This window comes from Solea senegalensis, linkage group LG21, assembly GCF_019176455.1.
Source record: "Solea senegalensis isolate Sse05_10M linkage group LG21, IFAPA_SoseM_1, whole genome shotgun sequence".
Lineage (NCBI taxonomy): Eukaryota > Metazoa > Chordata > Actinopteri > Pleuronectiformes > Soleidae > Solea > Solea senegalensis.
The window spans coordinates 669413-683553 of NC_058040.1; the positions used below are offsets into that span (position 1 = coordinate 669413).

Here is a 14141-nt window from a genome sequence, read left to right on the forward strand (position 1 = left end):
GTGTTTTAGTCCGCTTTATTGATGAGTTATACATACATTTATTTGTCTGTCTATGTTTTGTGTTGACTGTTGCCCAAAGAGAGAGAGCAGGTGTTAGTCATATGAACAAAGGGTGCAGTTGAAGTTTATTGCAGTAGTTGTGGGTTGGGTGTAGGTGTGTGTTTGTGTATGTGTGTGTGTGACCTCTATGCTGAGACTATCTGCACAATAAAGCATTGATAAGGTCTACACAGCCACATTAGTCACTGGCTTTGATCACGTATAAAGACTCTTGCTGCCTCCTGGTCTCAATCTGTTGTCCAGGAGCCTCCGCTGTCGGCCGCACCGTCCTTCAACTCTACGACCATCTGGTAAGATTTACCTCGTAAGCACTTGGCTGGGAATCCCAAATGGATGGCTTTACTGCATGTTCCTTTTCCACGTTGTTTGATGTTCGAAAAAGAGGTGTAATTTATGGTTATCTCTGCTGGGGGAACACACAGAAGTAATGAGCTCAAAACAGACCTCAGCTCCTCAGCAGTTGACCCAAGATCAGCGATAAGAACTAATACTAGGGATAAAAAAACAAACAAAAAAAACCTTTTCAGTTCACAGAAATGGCCTTCACTGTGACTGTCCAACCTGGGAAATACCAACCCTCTGAGTTCCAGACCAGCCTGTGCAACGTCTGCAGTGACTGTTCAACCTGTAAGTATTCAACAATACCAACAATTACTCTATCGTTCACATTTTCCTCTTTTTTATGTAAGAGAACAACTGACGTACATTCAGCGATAGATGAAAAATTACAACTTTTGATGGGGGGGCGCAATAGAGCGCGGGTCCTTGCACACATGTTCACATGTTCACCACACCTGAAGTTTCCAAAGCTTTTATGCATACGAATAATAATAATCTGAAGAAAAAGTTCAGACTAAGAACCGTTTTGGCCCTGGCTCTCATGTGCACGGCCCTGCATTTCATGATTTAATCAGTGACATGACGTCAGTAAACGTTTTCCTGATCTCTCAATGGTCTCAGTCAGATTTTCTTATTACAATTAGTCAGCCCTATAGATTTATCATGTGTTGGTTAACTGCACACAGGAAACACTGGAACACACAATATGTCTGTGTGTTTTAATCACTGTGAGTGATTTATGATTTCATTTTCCGAGGGCTGGGCGATACGGGAAAAAAATCTTACCATGATATCGGTGTCTGTGAGTGTTTGATATCACAATATCGAGATATAACCCGATTTTTGTCAAGCTTAAAGCTGGGCGATACAACTTATGAAATAATATCTCCGTATTTTTAGGCTATATCTCGATATATAGAGAGAGATATGTGCGTATAAAGCTGCACACAGGTTGTTGCTCAACATTTGTGCCAGTGACAATACACTGTAAATACAGTTGAAACCAGAAGTTTGCATACACTATATAAAAAGACACATATGCTTTTTTTCCTCACTGTCTGACATGAAATCAGACAATCCCTTTTCCTGTTTTAGGTCCGTTAGGATTACCAAAATTATTTCTATTTGCTAAATGCCAGAATAATGAGAGAAGGATTTTTTTAGACAATTTTTTATTACTTTCTTCAAAGTCAGAAGTTTACATACACGAAGATTATTATGCCTTTAAACAATTTGGGAAAGCCCAAATGAAGATGTCATGTCTTTGGAAGCTTCTGATGGGTTTATTGACAACATCTGAGTTAATTAGAGACACACCTGTGGATGTATTTTAAGGCACACCTGAAACACACTGCTTCTTTGTGTAACATCATGGGAAAATCAAAAGAAATCAGCCAAGATATCAGGAAGAGAACTGTGGACTTGCACAAGTCTGGTTCATCCTTGGGTGCAATATCCAGATGCCTGAAGGTGCCGCGTTTATCTGTTCAAACAATTAGACGCAAGTATAAACACCATGGGAATGTCCAGCCATCATACCGATGAGGAAGGAGACGGGTTCTGAAATGTGCATACATTGTGAAGATGCTGGCTGAAGCTGGTAAGAGTGTGTGGTTATCCACAGTGAAACGAGTACTGTACCGACATGGGCTGAAAGGCCACACTGCAAAAGAAACATAGGGGAAAAGGGGGAAGCTTGCAAGCCTGAGAACACCATCCCAACTGTGAAATACGGGGGTGGCAGCATCATGTTGTGGGGTTGTTTTGCTGCAGGAGGGACTGGTGCACTTCACAACATAGATGGCATCATGAGGAAAGAACATTATGTGGAAATACTGAAGCAACATCTCAAGACATCAGCCAGGAAGTTGAAGCTTGGGCGGAAATTGCACGCAAGGATGAACCAGACTTGTGCAAGTCCAAAATTCTCTACCTGATATCATCAATATCCATCCATCCATCCATGTTCTACCACTTGTTTCCTCCATGTGATGGTCGAGATCGTCCAGATCGCAAGTCCATCACAGGGCCACATAAAGACAAACAACCATCCACTCTCACTCTCACACTCAATTTAGAGTGTCCCCAAATCTGCATGGTTTTGGACTGTGGGAGAAAACCCATGCACACACGGGGAGAACATGCAAACTCCATGCAGAAAGACCCTCAAGATAAGATTATTTATGCCTCAAAGGGGAAATTGACTTCACAGCAGCAAAAAGAAAACAGTTAAGACAGACGTGTGCAGACATAATATGATGATGATCAATGCAACAGCATTAAAAAAAAAGAAAATCATCACAGATACTCACGATATGACGATATCCAAAACTATATATAAAGATATGATATACATGTATTGTTCGGCCCTAACATAGTGTGTATATAACTCCTCCACCTTTGCCTCAGGCTGCTATGGTTTCTGGTGCTTCCCTTGCCTGGGCTGCAGCATCGCCAGTGCCATGGACGAGTGCTGCATGTGTGGCAACACCATGGCCATGCGCAGCGTCTACAGGACCAAGTACAACATCAAAGTAAGTTTACAGAAAACAACCTGAACCTGAAAGTGTTTTATTCTTCCTAGATTTAGTCTCTGACAGAAACAAAATGGATAATCTTGTCAATCTGAGCTGTTAAATGACTGGTTGTGAGCTCAAGAATCTTCTCGTCTTGTTGTTAAATGCTTGGGGTTAACAAGCTCTAATCGTTAAGTGTGTGGGGAAAAATAAGTGAACATACATTCATATACCTAAATAGTGTTCATCTTAAGGGAATTGGTTTTATTTTGCATGTAAAGCAATGTATACAGAACTTTATGTCTGATTAACAGGTCTCTGAAACATAGCTGTGACGATACGGTGATCTGAGTGTTTTATTTTGAAAACCGGATGTCAATGTCCTTCAAAATCAACTTGACTGCAGGGTTTTTACCATAAATCGCTTTGAAAATCAGAGTAAGATAGTTTGACTACAGAGAAATGAATGTCAGATAGTCAGACGCGGCTCCTCCTGCATGTGATTTGGGTTTTTGCTCTGCGTTTGCTCCTTGTCGGCCACCGTAGTTACATTTGTGTTAATAATAGTCAAGCACATGATGTGTCCAAGGTTGTATAATAATTCAGCTTAGGGCCCCACAAAGGCTTGGGCTGGCCCTGGTCAAGGTCCTATAAAAGGTCACCAAATAAAGATAAGATAATATTTTATTTGTACCAGTATTGTCATATTATCCCTGGTTATGCATGTGAGAACAAAGAAAAACTTCCACAGACCCTGGAAGAGTACAAGGAAGGAAAGAAAATAAACAAAGGTTGGGGGGGAGGGGGAAGAAAAATGTACACACCCATGGGAGTGGTTTATCCTTTTAATTTGAGTCAAACAACCTTTTCTTTCCATGTCCCTTCCTCACGGGCCTCTGTATTGTTGTGAAATAACTGCACTTGACCCTGAAACGATGAATTTTTAAAGAATCCCTTTGTCATGAAGTGTTCTGTCAAACTTATTCAGGTTCCTGCATGAGCAGCCACAGTCCCGATCATACCGGTCATTAAAAGTTAGGTTTACATCAAGAAAACAAACAAAGGAGTGAAAAACGTGTCTGAATCATTCTTGTCGTGGCTTCTCGTGAGGATTATATACAGAAGCACTTTACATAATTATCCCTTATCTTTTGTGTCATACTGAATATTGACACAAAACTGACGTGGTTTACGACCCACTATGCCGGCGTTACCTCAGCACACATACACGTATATATACATACACTGATCAGCTTAGAACACAGAGCATTCCAGCTGTTTTTTTCCATTTCTATGTTTAAACATACAGTAAATACAGAGGCTATAAGAATGTGCAATATAGAGTGTCTTATATCCTTATCTCCTGCACAACCTAGGCAATCTGATGACAAAAAAAAGAATTTTCACCAACTCTATAAACACAGCTGAGCAAAAAGTACTGAAAATGTTTAAAACCGGGTTGAATTTATGAAATATGAAAATACATCAAAGTTCACTTGGCTCGTTTTTTTATGAACAAAAAGAAAAAGAAAGCGCCTGATTTTGTGACTTCTGCACAATTATTGCTAATTTATATCCCTACTAAAAACGCGATATAAAATGAATCATAACTTTGACTCAATAATACTCATTTTAAAGCCTTAATATGTGACCTATAAACACACACCACACAGGATGTCCATATAAGGAGTTGAGTATTATTCCCAGAGTTAAAACTGGTTTCTGGCTTAATATGAATATCTGCATCTTGTTTCTAATGAATTTATTTTGAATAATGTGATATACAAAATGGGTAAGAAAAGTAAAAAAAAAATGCAGGACAAAACAAGGACAGAAAAAATTATAGGAATTCTTAAGATAATGATTCTAGGAATTTAAAATCCTTTGTGATCAAGTGGGCACAGATCTTATGTTGACATGAAATACTGTGGTTTTTGTATAACAGTTATAACTCAAATCCAAGGATGGATTACTGAACAGGCCTGAGGGGCCCAAGGCCTCAGGGGGCCCTGAATCCCAAGCCTCTGCCCATACAATACCAAAAGTCTATCAATTCTTACACATGTGTAAGACTTGATATTGTTTTGAATTAGTATATGAATTATTTGATTCATTAAATGTCAACGGCATGTTATTTAAAACGTATAAATCTTTTTCAAAAATTGAAAATGCTAATTTGTTTGCGGACCCTCTGTGTGCCCCAGACCCAGTCTTTGGGAGTCACAGCTCTTGTTCAAATGGAAACACATACTCTCCACTGACCTGTGTTAAACGGTGTGAATGAGAACACGGCTGCACCTTCTAAGATAACCTTTTTTCTCTTCCTAGGGTTCAATGTGTAACGACTTTATGGTCTCCTGGTGTTGTCAATGGTGCTCAAGCTGCCAACTGATGAGAGATATCGACCGCAGAAAGGAGCAAGGCATTTTCTGAGTGGGTAAGCATCTGGGAAATTGAAACACATCCACACAAGCGAAACTCGTAGAGAATAACCGTACACACTCTCGTCATGAACTTGAAATTCACACATTTCCTTTACGCCTTCTCCAGATGCTGTTGTGCCACTGCGGAAACACCTAGAGTGCGATTCCTTCATTCAATCCACTGCCTCTGATCCATAATCACACAGTGTATTATTCAAATAAATCAATCTGTAATTGAATGTTTCTGTGAACTTTTTATTTTAATTTTTTTACTTTTTTATTTTTATATTTATATTTTTTCCTTGAGGTCATATATGGTCGTATCTTAAATCCGGTTAGACATTAACTGGCGGTGACACACCATGATGATGGAAAACAATTTCATTATTTATGATCACAATAAAATGTCATTGCATCCATCTTTCCCGGAAGAGTTGACTTTTGGCTCTGAAAGTCAAAGTGTGCGGCATTGCCATGAGTTTGACCTCCGACATGAATGTGTCATGATCCGTTTTTCCCTTCTGCTTTGGTAATACCTTATACAAATGGAAAATATGAATTACATGAAACCCAATTAACTTCTGTGTTGTACCTTTAATAAAAACCTCAAATAGAAGTACAGGTAGATCTTTGTTTTCTTCATCTACATCAGGGGTCTGCAGGTACGTTTGACCTAATTGAATACTGGGCCTAAACCAGAAATCCTATCTTTCTCGGGCAAAACCTTTCCACAAGGTGGCAGCAGTACTAAATTACTTTGAAATGAAAAAAAAAGCATTATATATATTTATATATTTATATAAGAATGCCCCAAAACAGATGCTGATAATTTACATAACAATTTAATTAGTTTAAGTAAAAACTGAACGTAAATAACAACCATGCGGCTGAACTACTTCTCTCAGCTTTGAATTTAATTCCATACCCATGGAGTGAGAAGTGTACAAATGCAAAAAAAACAACAAAACCAGAACAAAACAAATATCAACTATACAAATATTGTCATTTCATTATGATGCATTGAAAAAAATAATAATAATCTGATGGAACGCAAAAGCTTTAACAGGCCAAAAGCTTGTATATTTTTTAATTCAATAACATGACATGACAGTATTTGAAGACTCATATCCAAATTCCCAGTCCAAGTTTATGTAACACCTCGTCTGTCACAGATTTTAAATATAAAGACACACTGAACTGTTGTGTGGGAAAAGGTGAAAAACATTAGCGCTCTCAGATGAGTGATGGCGACGCCGCAGAGTTTGCCGTGGTCACTTCTGTTGCTGGGACTCGAAGTGGTGACGTGGTCGAGCAGGCAGACAAAACTTCCGGACAGGTTGAAAGAGCAGGGGATTGTTGATGGGTTTTTTTTTGTTTTTTTTTTGGAAATGTTTATTGGGTCATCTGGGATTCCATAGCCTGCGCGGCCCACTCCGGAGCAGCCGTACGAATCTTTTCTAGGAGGTTGTTGACTTGGAAACACAGAGACTGGATCTGTTTGTCCCAGGTGGGGAGGGGTTCACGTGCTGTCAGGGTTTAAAAAAACAATAAAAAAACAAATCAGGAGAAAGGGAAACCAGTGGAACAACACATTTGACCACAATGACCACACTCCATCACAGCACAGCAACTTATTTCTTTACCGCTCATGCTTGAAGAGGTTGCCCCCTACTGGCTGCACATAGGTATGCAGTTGGTTTAATGACTCAAATAAGAGCATACACACAGATAAAGTTATAATTTACAGCTCGACAAGCCCTGATTTACGACAACATATTTATTTCTATTATATCTTATGATGTCAAAATCCAAGGACACCACACATGCCGATTCCTCATTTTAATCGACGTCCACTGATAATAAAGATCATTTATACTGATAATAAAGCTCTAGTCAGGAAATGAAAAAAAGAGACACAGAAATGAAACAACTTGCGAACAAGAAGCCACACACTGAGGGCTCATATCTATAAACGGTCATTTGGACTGGAATAAAATGAGTCATCTGGAGTAAACAAAACACAGCTTAAGATGGCAGGGCAACTCGGGGCAAATTTAATTGATTTGCAGCAGATTCTGCATCTGGACGAGTGATTGTCCTTGGGATCTTGGGCAAAGTCAGTCTTTGTCATTTTCTTTAGTGAGCCAGATGTCTTGGAATTTGCATTTCCCAAGCATCACATAATTGCTTAACGTTACTCGCTCATTGTTCTGTACGGAATCTCACGTCAATGGCGGAGAGAGGGAGAGAGTCCACAACAGCGCTAGTAATTACAACTTGATGTTTCTTCTGTGTAGGTCTCGTCTACAGTAGGAAACAGTAGGTGGTGTCTTAACAAACGAGAGAGACATTAACACAAAATTCAAGCAATTTCAATGACCCATGTCTATTAAGTTCAAGAGCCTTGAAAAGCAAAATATTTAAAATTTGCACAATTTCAAGATATATATCGCAAGATTATTTTCTATACTATCGATAAAAGTTTAGAATTATACATTGTGCAAACAATTTGAGAAATAACGCATATTTGGCATTAATTTTAAATTACATTTGTAGACCAAAAATCACACATAACCTAGTTTCTACAACCAAACGTAATCCGTTGTCAAGGAAACCAGGAAATACTCACATTTAAGAAGCTGTAAATCTAAGCTAAGCTCATTTTAAACCAAATAGAGTGAGTGGCTTTGCATGTTGTCATCATGAGGTGGGAGACAGAAATCCCATGAAGTTTGCAGGAATTATGATTACACCATTTTTGTGTTACCACTAGGTGGTGCTTTTCCGAAGAAAAAAAACCCAACAAAAAAAACTAATTTTATTAAAAAATTAATTTGTAAATGACACAAAAATAATGCAAGAAAATGTTGGAATTTCATTTGTTGTAACAGTGAATTTTGCCATTCTGCATGGAGTTTGTATGTTCTCCTCTGTGTGTGCATGGGTTTTATCTGGATAATCCAAAAACATGCCGATATGGGGATTAGGCAAATTGGACACTCTAAATCGATCATAAGTGTGAATGTGAGAGTGGATGGTTGTTTGTCTATATGTGGCCGTGTGATGGACTAGCAATTTGCCCGTGGTGTACCTCGCCTTTCCTATATCAGCTGGATAGTCACCCAGTGGAAGATGAAGCGTTAGAAGATGAGTAAGTGAGTGAATAACAGTGAATTTTACTAAAACTATGATAATTTGATGCACTACTCAAATTCTGATCATGAACGTTAAAAACACTGGTTCTCATTACTCACTCTCAAAGTGTACAATGCTGTCTATCTGGTCAATGAAGCCGTTCATGCGTCCTTCAGTGATCATCTGGGAAGCAATCTTTTCAGCCTAAAGACAAAGAAAAAGACAGAAGAGTTCATTCTAGATCCAACTAACTCTTCCAAAGAACTGGTTTGGGTGCTTTAATCTGTTAATCTCATCCATGCTTCTCACCTTTGCAGGAGGGATTTCCAACAGTGCTCCGAGCTCTTCAAAGGTAATGTTGTTGTAGAGTTTACTGGCAGACAGCAGGTTGTGCTCAATCACGGCACGGTCGAGGATACTGGAGCCTGAGCCAGAAGATCGTGAAAGGAGGAGAACAAATTTATTTCACAGATAAACGTTTCCCGTCTCGTTTCAGACACATTGTGCCATTTACTCATTAAAGTGTGTCCTGCTGCATTTTGACAAATACTGGTGAAGATCACGCAAACAATGGGAAAGCTCTTCAAAGTGTGGCTCGTTGTATAACACACTGCATTTCCAACTAACAGCTTTTCCAGTCTTGCACATGTGAAAGTGTTGTGAAGCCATAATTGAGACACCAACTATGTACTGACCATAAATGGGAGGCCCATTTAGTTGTACTTTGGCGAACTTCTCCGGCATCTGCTCTGGTGATCTTGCACCACTCCCATAATTAATTCCAACTCCAGAATTGACAATAGCATGAGATTGTATCTTTACTACTGTAAACTGCATCTACGAATTGTCTGTAATATCATTTAGATCCTTGCTTCAACATAAAAAAACACTGGTGAACACTGTCAACAGTAGCTGATGCCTTTGTGATCTATGTTACTATTTATTATGTTATGTCAGATTTGTATCAAACATAGAGAAAAGCTGTATGTGGCTTCTGTGTCTGCTGCTTGTAAAGGATTAACACGACAAACAGGGTAAAATTTGTTTTTTTAAGAAAACACTTTTGGTTCACACACAGAATTTGGGCTGATAATTACGATTTGATTTACAAATCGTAATTACTAATAATTGGATGGATCAAAAACAAGATGGAGCCTTACAATATGATTACAACAACGTTTTTGTTGTTTTCACGTGTATTTTGTTTAATCAATATCTCAAGTCATTACTATAAGATGGACACACGTGTGAAGCCATTCATTTATCTCCACTCACCATCTGCCGTAGTGGCCTTCTGGTGAGGCATCAGCATGGCAGCAAACTCCTGCAGCTGATTTCCTCTGATAATACGGTCCAGATACATCTTCTCCAGAATACCATAGGCTGCCAGCTGCTGACAGCGCTCGTCCTTAAAGAGCGTGGCCAACATACGGGAGCGTTGCTGACCTGCAAAAAAAGGGGCATACTCGGTATGGGAACACATCTTTTAATTAACACCAGACATGTCCAACGTCCGGCCCGCTGGTCAATCACGGCCCTCGGTCAGATTTTGTACAGCCCGCAGCTTTGGTTTTATAATGGATTAATTATGGCTAGGGTTGGAGTGGGACAGAAAATCGGCCCCTGTCATGTGTCATCCCCATTTGTATTGCAGTTGCTGCCTTCCTGTTTTTATTGAACTATGATGTGTGCTGCTGCCTTTCTTGGCCAGGTCGCCCTTGTGAAAGAGATCTTGATCTCAATGGGTCTTTTATCTGGTAAATAAAGGAGAAATAAAAAATAAAAAAATTACCTCAGCTGATGAGGAGTCCCAGCTATGTGTGCATATGTGTGACAGACACATATGCATTCATCTCCCATTATGCTATCTGACTCCAGATGTGCAAGAACGGCAGAATTGTTTTAATTTGATATGGATTTTTTTTGGAAGATTGTTTACAAACTTGTCATAATGGGATGTGGTTAGTAGCATGTGAGGTGACAATTTAAATGTCCATTATGACATATAATGGTAAGACTGCAGTGGACTCAACAAAGGACTCCTTTGCTCAACCCTCCCTCTCCCAACCACGTCAGAACTATGGCTCACATTTGCACAGCACAAAGGATGTCTGTCTTAATGAACGACATTGTTGTCAAAGCGTCTGCTTTAAAACACAAAATGCATGCTCTGACTGGTTTGTCAGTTCCAGCTGCTGTCAAAACATGATGGTGGTGCAAAATGGTGGCTTCTTTTCTAAAGCAACGAAAACCTAAATTTATTTTATTTTAAAGCATTTCTACACCTAAATTCAATCCCTGTCAATAACCTTCATAAATGTTACACACTGGACCTCTAAGTTGTTTTGGATTTCATGCTACAAATCAACCTTGTGTTGTAGTAACTTTTTACTTCCTGTAATTAACCTTAGATGTTATACAATATATGATCTGTGGTTGTTTGAATATACAACTTATTTTGATTTCATTTAATGACTGAATGGTGCATTTAAAAAAAAAAAAAAACATGAATCTCGGCACATTAGCCTTGACAGTACCTGCGGAGGCCAGTATGGTGCAGTTAAGGGCATGCTTCAGTGCTTCTAGTCGTTCACTCTCATGTACAATGGACTTATAGGACAGCTCGTTGTATCTCTGTGCAGCTTCGATGAACTTCCTCCTGAAGTCTAGGACTCTTGCGTAGCACACCTAAAAAAGAAAGCAGGAGGAAGAATTTATATACACACATAGAGACATTGTTTACTGAAAGGTCCCCATTGTGTTGTTCACAACTGCAGCAGCTACAGTAATATAAGATATATTATATGACCAGGTGTATGTACAAAGCCCATACAGACAGCTCCACTGCACCCACACACATAAGATATGACTATCAAAAGAGCCACTTCCACTCGGCTAAAGCATGGCTTTACAGTGTGTACAGTGTTATTCTATACTGCATTGGAAAATATATTGTTATAATATAAAAACTTGGTATTCTGCCCAGCTCTATCTTCTTCTTTTCCTTTCGGCTGCTCCCTTCAGGGGTCGCCACAGCTATGTCCTCTTTCACTACATCCATAAACCTTCTCTTTGGTCTTCCTCTAGACCTCCTGCCTGGCAGTTCCAAACCCAGCATCCTTCTACCAATATTCTACAAAATACCAATATATATTCTACCCAGCTCTATAAGTGACCATAATATAATTACGGCGATTGTACCTTATAGTGAATCTGTAGCTGTTCATTAGAGGACTCATTTTGAAGCAATGAGGCTCTGTTGATGTAGGCTTCTGCCTGTACTGGATCATCATCTTCTAAGTACAATCGGGCAATTTTCAGGTACGTATCCAACTTATAATCAACATTGTATTGCCTAAGGAGAGACACAAAGGGGAGTTTAAAGATGCCGGATTAGAAAAATAAATAAATCTATAAATCAGTCAGTAGCACACTTACTTCTGTCCTGTTTCCAGGGGAATACCAACTAAAACCTGAGCAGCGTTCCTCCAGTCTCCCTCCTTTTCATAAATGGTTGCTAAGTGCTGTCTTATAGATGCTACCTGGAAATATGTTAAAAAAAAATAAAGTCATCACACAATTCAATCGCTTAATGTTTACATTAACTTTCACTGAGTAATCAGCTCTCATCAGGGCTGTGAGATAGTGCAGGAGTGTTCACCTGTTCCTCAAAAGAGATAACCCTTGGCTGAATCTTCTCCAAGGTGAAGTGATACACTGCCTTAGCTGTGGCATCAGGCAGGTTTGGCAGGTGTGTGCAGAAATCTGTGAGCAGTTGCCTCGAGATGACAAGGCTGACGTTTTCATTGACCACTGTCGACAAAAGAAATGCTGTGACAAGACATCCTTCTACTGTCCAAATGTACCAAACATGCAGGAAATGCATATTACATAAAAGAACATAGGGCAGAGCATACTTGCTTCAACAAAGGCCTTCAGCGATTCCAGCTGATCTGCATCTGTGAAGTGAATGGCCTTCTCCAAAATTTGTCGATATCTGCAGAAGATTATACAGGTTTCTTAATGACTGCTTTCTTTTTACTGACAAATTAAAGTTTATGCCAATCAAATATCAAACTCCTTAAGTCAAACAAATAATAATCGAATAAGAAACGAGGCATTGCATTTTACAGTATACACAATCATAAAAGACAACACAAACAAATATCGGGAATATAGAGAATTTAAAATTAGGAAAACATTTTCTTTCATAAAATGTCTTGTGCACTGTAAACTGTTTCTAAATAAACATTGTATTTGTCAATGTAACCAATAAAATGACAAATACATATGACAGGTGATTTTTTTTTACCTGCCAAATGGGCTGTAACACATATTAGCAAACTAAAAACACAAATTAAGCAGCAGCATTGATGTTTAATTGGATTGATTATTCATTGATAATACTGCATGTGCCGTGGTAGGATCTTTTGGTCAAATAACAGTTTGACACAACAACATTTTAACTGACCGGATGTATAGAGACTGGTCCACTACAGCAATATTGGTGTTTAGCATCAACTGTGTGGCTACAGAGCTACATTATATATGCTAACATGTCAAAATACTAGAGCAAAGTAATAATGGAGTGAACGCTACCATATGTGCTGATACAATCTATATATTAGTGTAAATAGATTTACGAGGTCATTGTGTTTTCACGCACACTTGCGGTTCGTGACTGAATATCAAACGTTAACCAGTCGACATGACTAATGAAGCTAGGCGGCTTGCTAAAGTTAGCATGGCTTGCTCTCACACAGCTATCGCTCTGCTACCTACTATAACGTTGATACCTGGATTTCGATAAGCCTAGGGCTATAATCAACAGGCAATGTGTCGCAGTATAATTTGTGCTACATACTTGGCAGCGAGATCTTTGTGGGATCCACTTGAATTCATCAGCTGTGCAAGCTCCTGCCTCACTTCGGTCGCCATTTTCGCCAACGAAGTGTCAACAAGAAGCCGCTTCCTCTGCCAAGAGCGGCGAGAGGCTTCCCAATCGTATGGTCCTCCAGACAGACAGACAGACAGACACACACACACAGTACAGCCCGCCTGCTGCAACATACATACACAAAAAAACTGGACGAACGCTAGTTCAAGATAAATTAATACATTAGGTCTGTAACTAACACTTATTTTCACAACTGTCTTTTCTTGATTAATCGAATACATCTTTGGTCCAGACAATGTAGAAATGATTTATTGTTTGTTTATTATACTGAGCAAAGACACTAGACAATATTCACTTTTGAGAAGCAGAAAAATCAGAAGGCTTGTTTAAATTTTTGTAATAATAATAATGATAATTGATTTTGGGTGTCTTGTACAGAGTCATGAATACCAATAAACAAGTCATCAGAAATGAAAATATTTTTTGGAATCATATGTTTTAATGCACTTCTCATTGCCCTTTTCCAATGCAATAGATTGGTTACAAAAGGTTCAAAAATTTTAATGGATTATTTTCATGTGAATTCTTCGGTAGAAATCCACAAAGAAAGTGTCAAAGAGGATAATATTAATGTTAATCATCAGCTAAAGCCCAATGGAGTAGATGTACCTAATAAATGGGATAAAGATTCAGCAACTTACATTTGTTGTCAATATCTAAGAATTTGGGAGAGAGCAAATTGGTTGGATATCGTGTCGAATTTTGACACGT

At 38.9% G+C, this 14141-nt stretch overlaps 2 protein-coding genes across 4 annotated transcripts; one reads left to right on the forward strand and one right to left on the reverse strand.

The window, feature by feature from the left end:
- The first annotated feature begins 230 nt into the window (after window positions 1-230).
- Window positions 231-5577, forward strand: plac8.2 (placenta associated 8, tandem duplicate 2). 2 transcript variants are annotated; one of them, XM_044012032.1, is made up of 5 exons: window positions 231-350; window positions 595-687; window positions 2809-2933; window positions 5244-5352; window positions 5466-5577. In XM_044012032.1, the coding sequence occupies exons 2-4, from the start codon at window positions 597-599 to the stop codon at window positions 5346-5348; spliced, it is 321 nt and encodes a 106-aa protein (XP_043867967.1). In that variant the 5' UTR covers window positions 231-350; window positions 595-596; the 3' UTR covers window positions 5349-5352; window positions 5466-5577. The 2 variants fall into 2 exon arrangements, with proteins under 2 accessions (XP_043867967.1, XP_043867966.1); XM_044012031.1 differs by having other exon boundaries at window positions 232-350; window positions 588-687.
- Window positions 5578-5912: 335 nt separating this feature from the next.
- On the reverse strand, window positions 5913-13482 carry cops4 (COP9 constitutive photomorphogenic homolog subunit 4 (Arabidopsis)). 2 transcript variants are annotated; one of them, XM_044012029.1, is made up of 10 exons: window positions 13338-13482; window positions 12391-12470; window positions 12135-12286; window positions 11912-12015; window positions 11675-11828; window positions 11011-11161; window positions 9749-9919; window positions 8783-8898; window positions 8593-8677; window positions 5913-6864 (listed from the first exon to the last, which is right to left on the reverse strand). In XM_044012029.1, the coding sequence occupies exons 1-10, from the start codon at window positions 13409-13411 to the stop codon at window positions 6731-6733; spliced, it is 1221 nt and encodes a 406-aa protein (XP_043867964.1). In that variant the 5' UTR covers window positions 13412-13482; the 3' UTR covers window positions 5913-6730. The 2 variants fall into 2 exon arrangements, with proteins under 2 accessions (XP_043867964.1, XP_043867963.1); XM_044012028.1 differs by having other exon boundaries at window positions 8783-8904.
- Window positions 13483-14141: the final 659 nt, after the last annotated feature.

Excerpts from the sequence above, each read along its gene's own strand:
- plac8.2 (XM_044012032.1), top strand. The coding sequence starts at position 597 with ATGGCCTTCACTGTGACTGTCCAACCTGGGAAATACCAACCCTCTGAG. Across the intron at positions 688-2,808 it reads CTGCAGTGACTGTTCAACCT|GCTGCTATGGTTTCTGGTGC; the intron begins GTAAGTATTCAA and ends CCTTTGCCTCAG. Across the intron at positions 2,934-5,243 it reads GGACCAAGTACAACATCAAA|GGTTCAATGTGTAACGACTT; the intron begins GTAAGTTTACAG and ends TTCTCTTCCTAG.
- cops4 (XM_044012028.1), bottom strand. The coding sequence starts at position 13,411 with ATGGCGACCGAAGTGAGGCAGGAGCTTGCACAGCTGATGAATTCAAGT. Across the intron at positions 12,016-12,134 it reads TTATCTCTTTTGAGGAACAG|GTAGCATCTATAAGACAGCA; the intron begins GTGAACACTCCT and ends ACATATTTCCAG. Across the intron at positions 11,829-11,911 it reads CCCCTGGAAACAGGACAGAA|GCAATACAATGTTGATTATA; the intron begins GTAAGTGTGCTA and ends GTCTCTCCTTAG.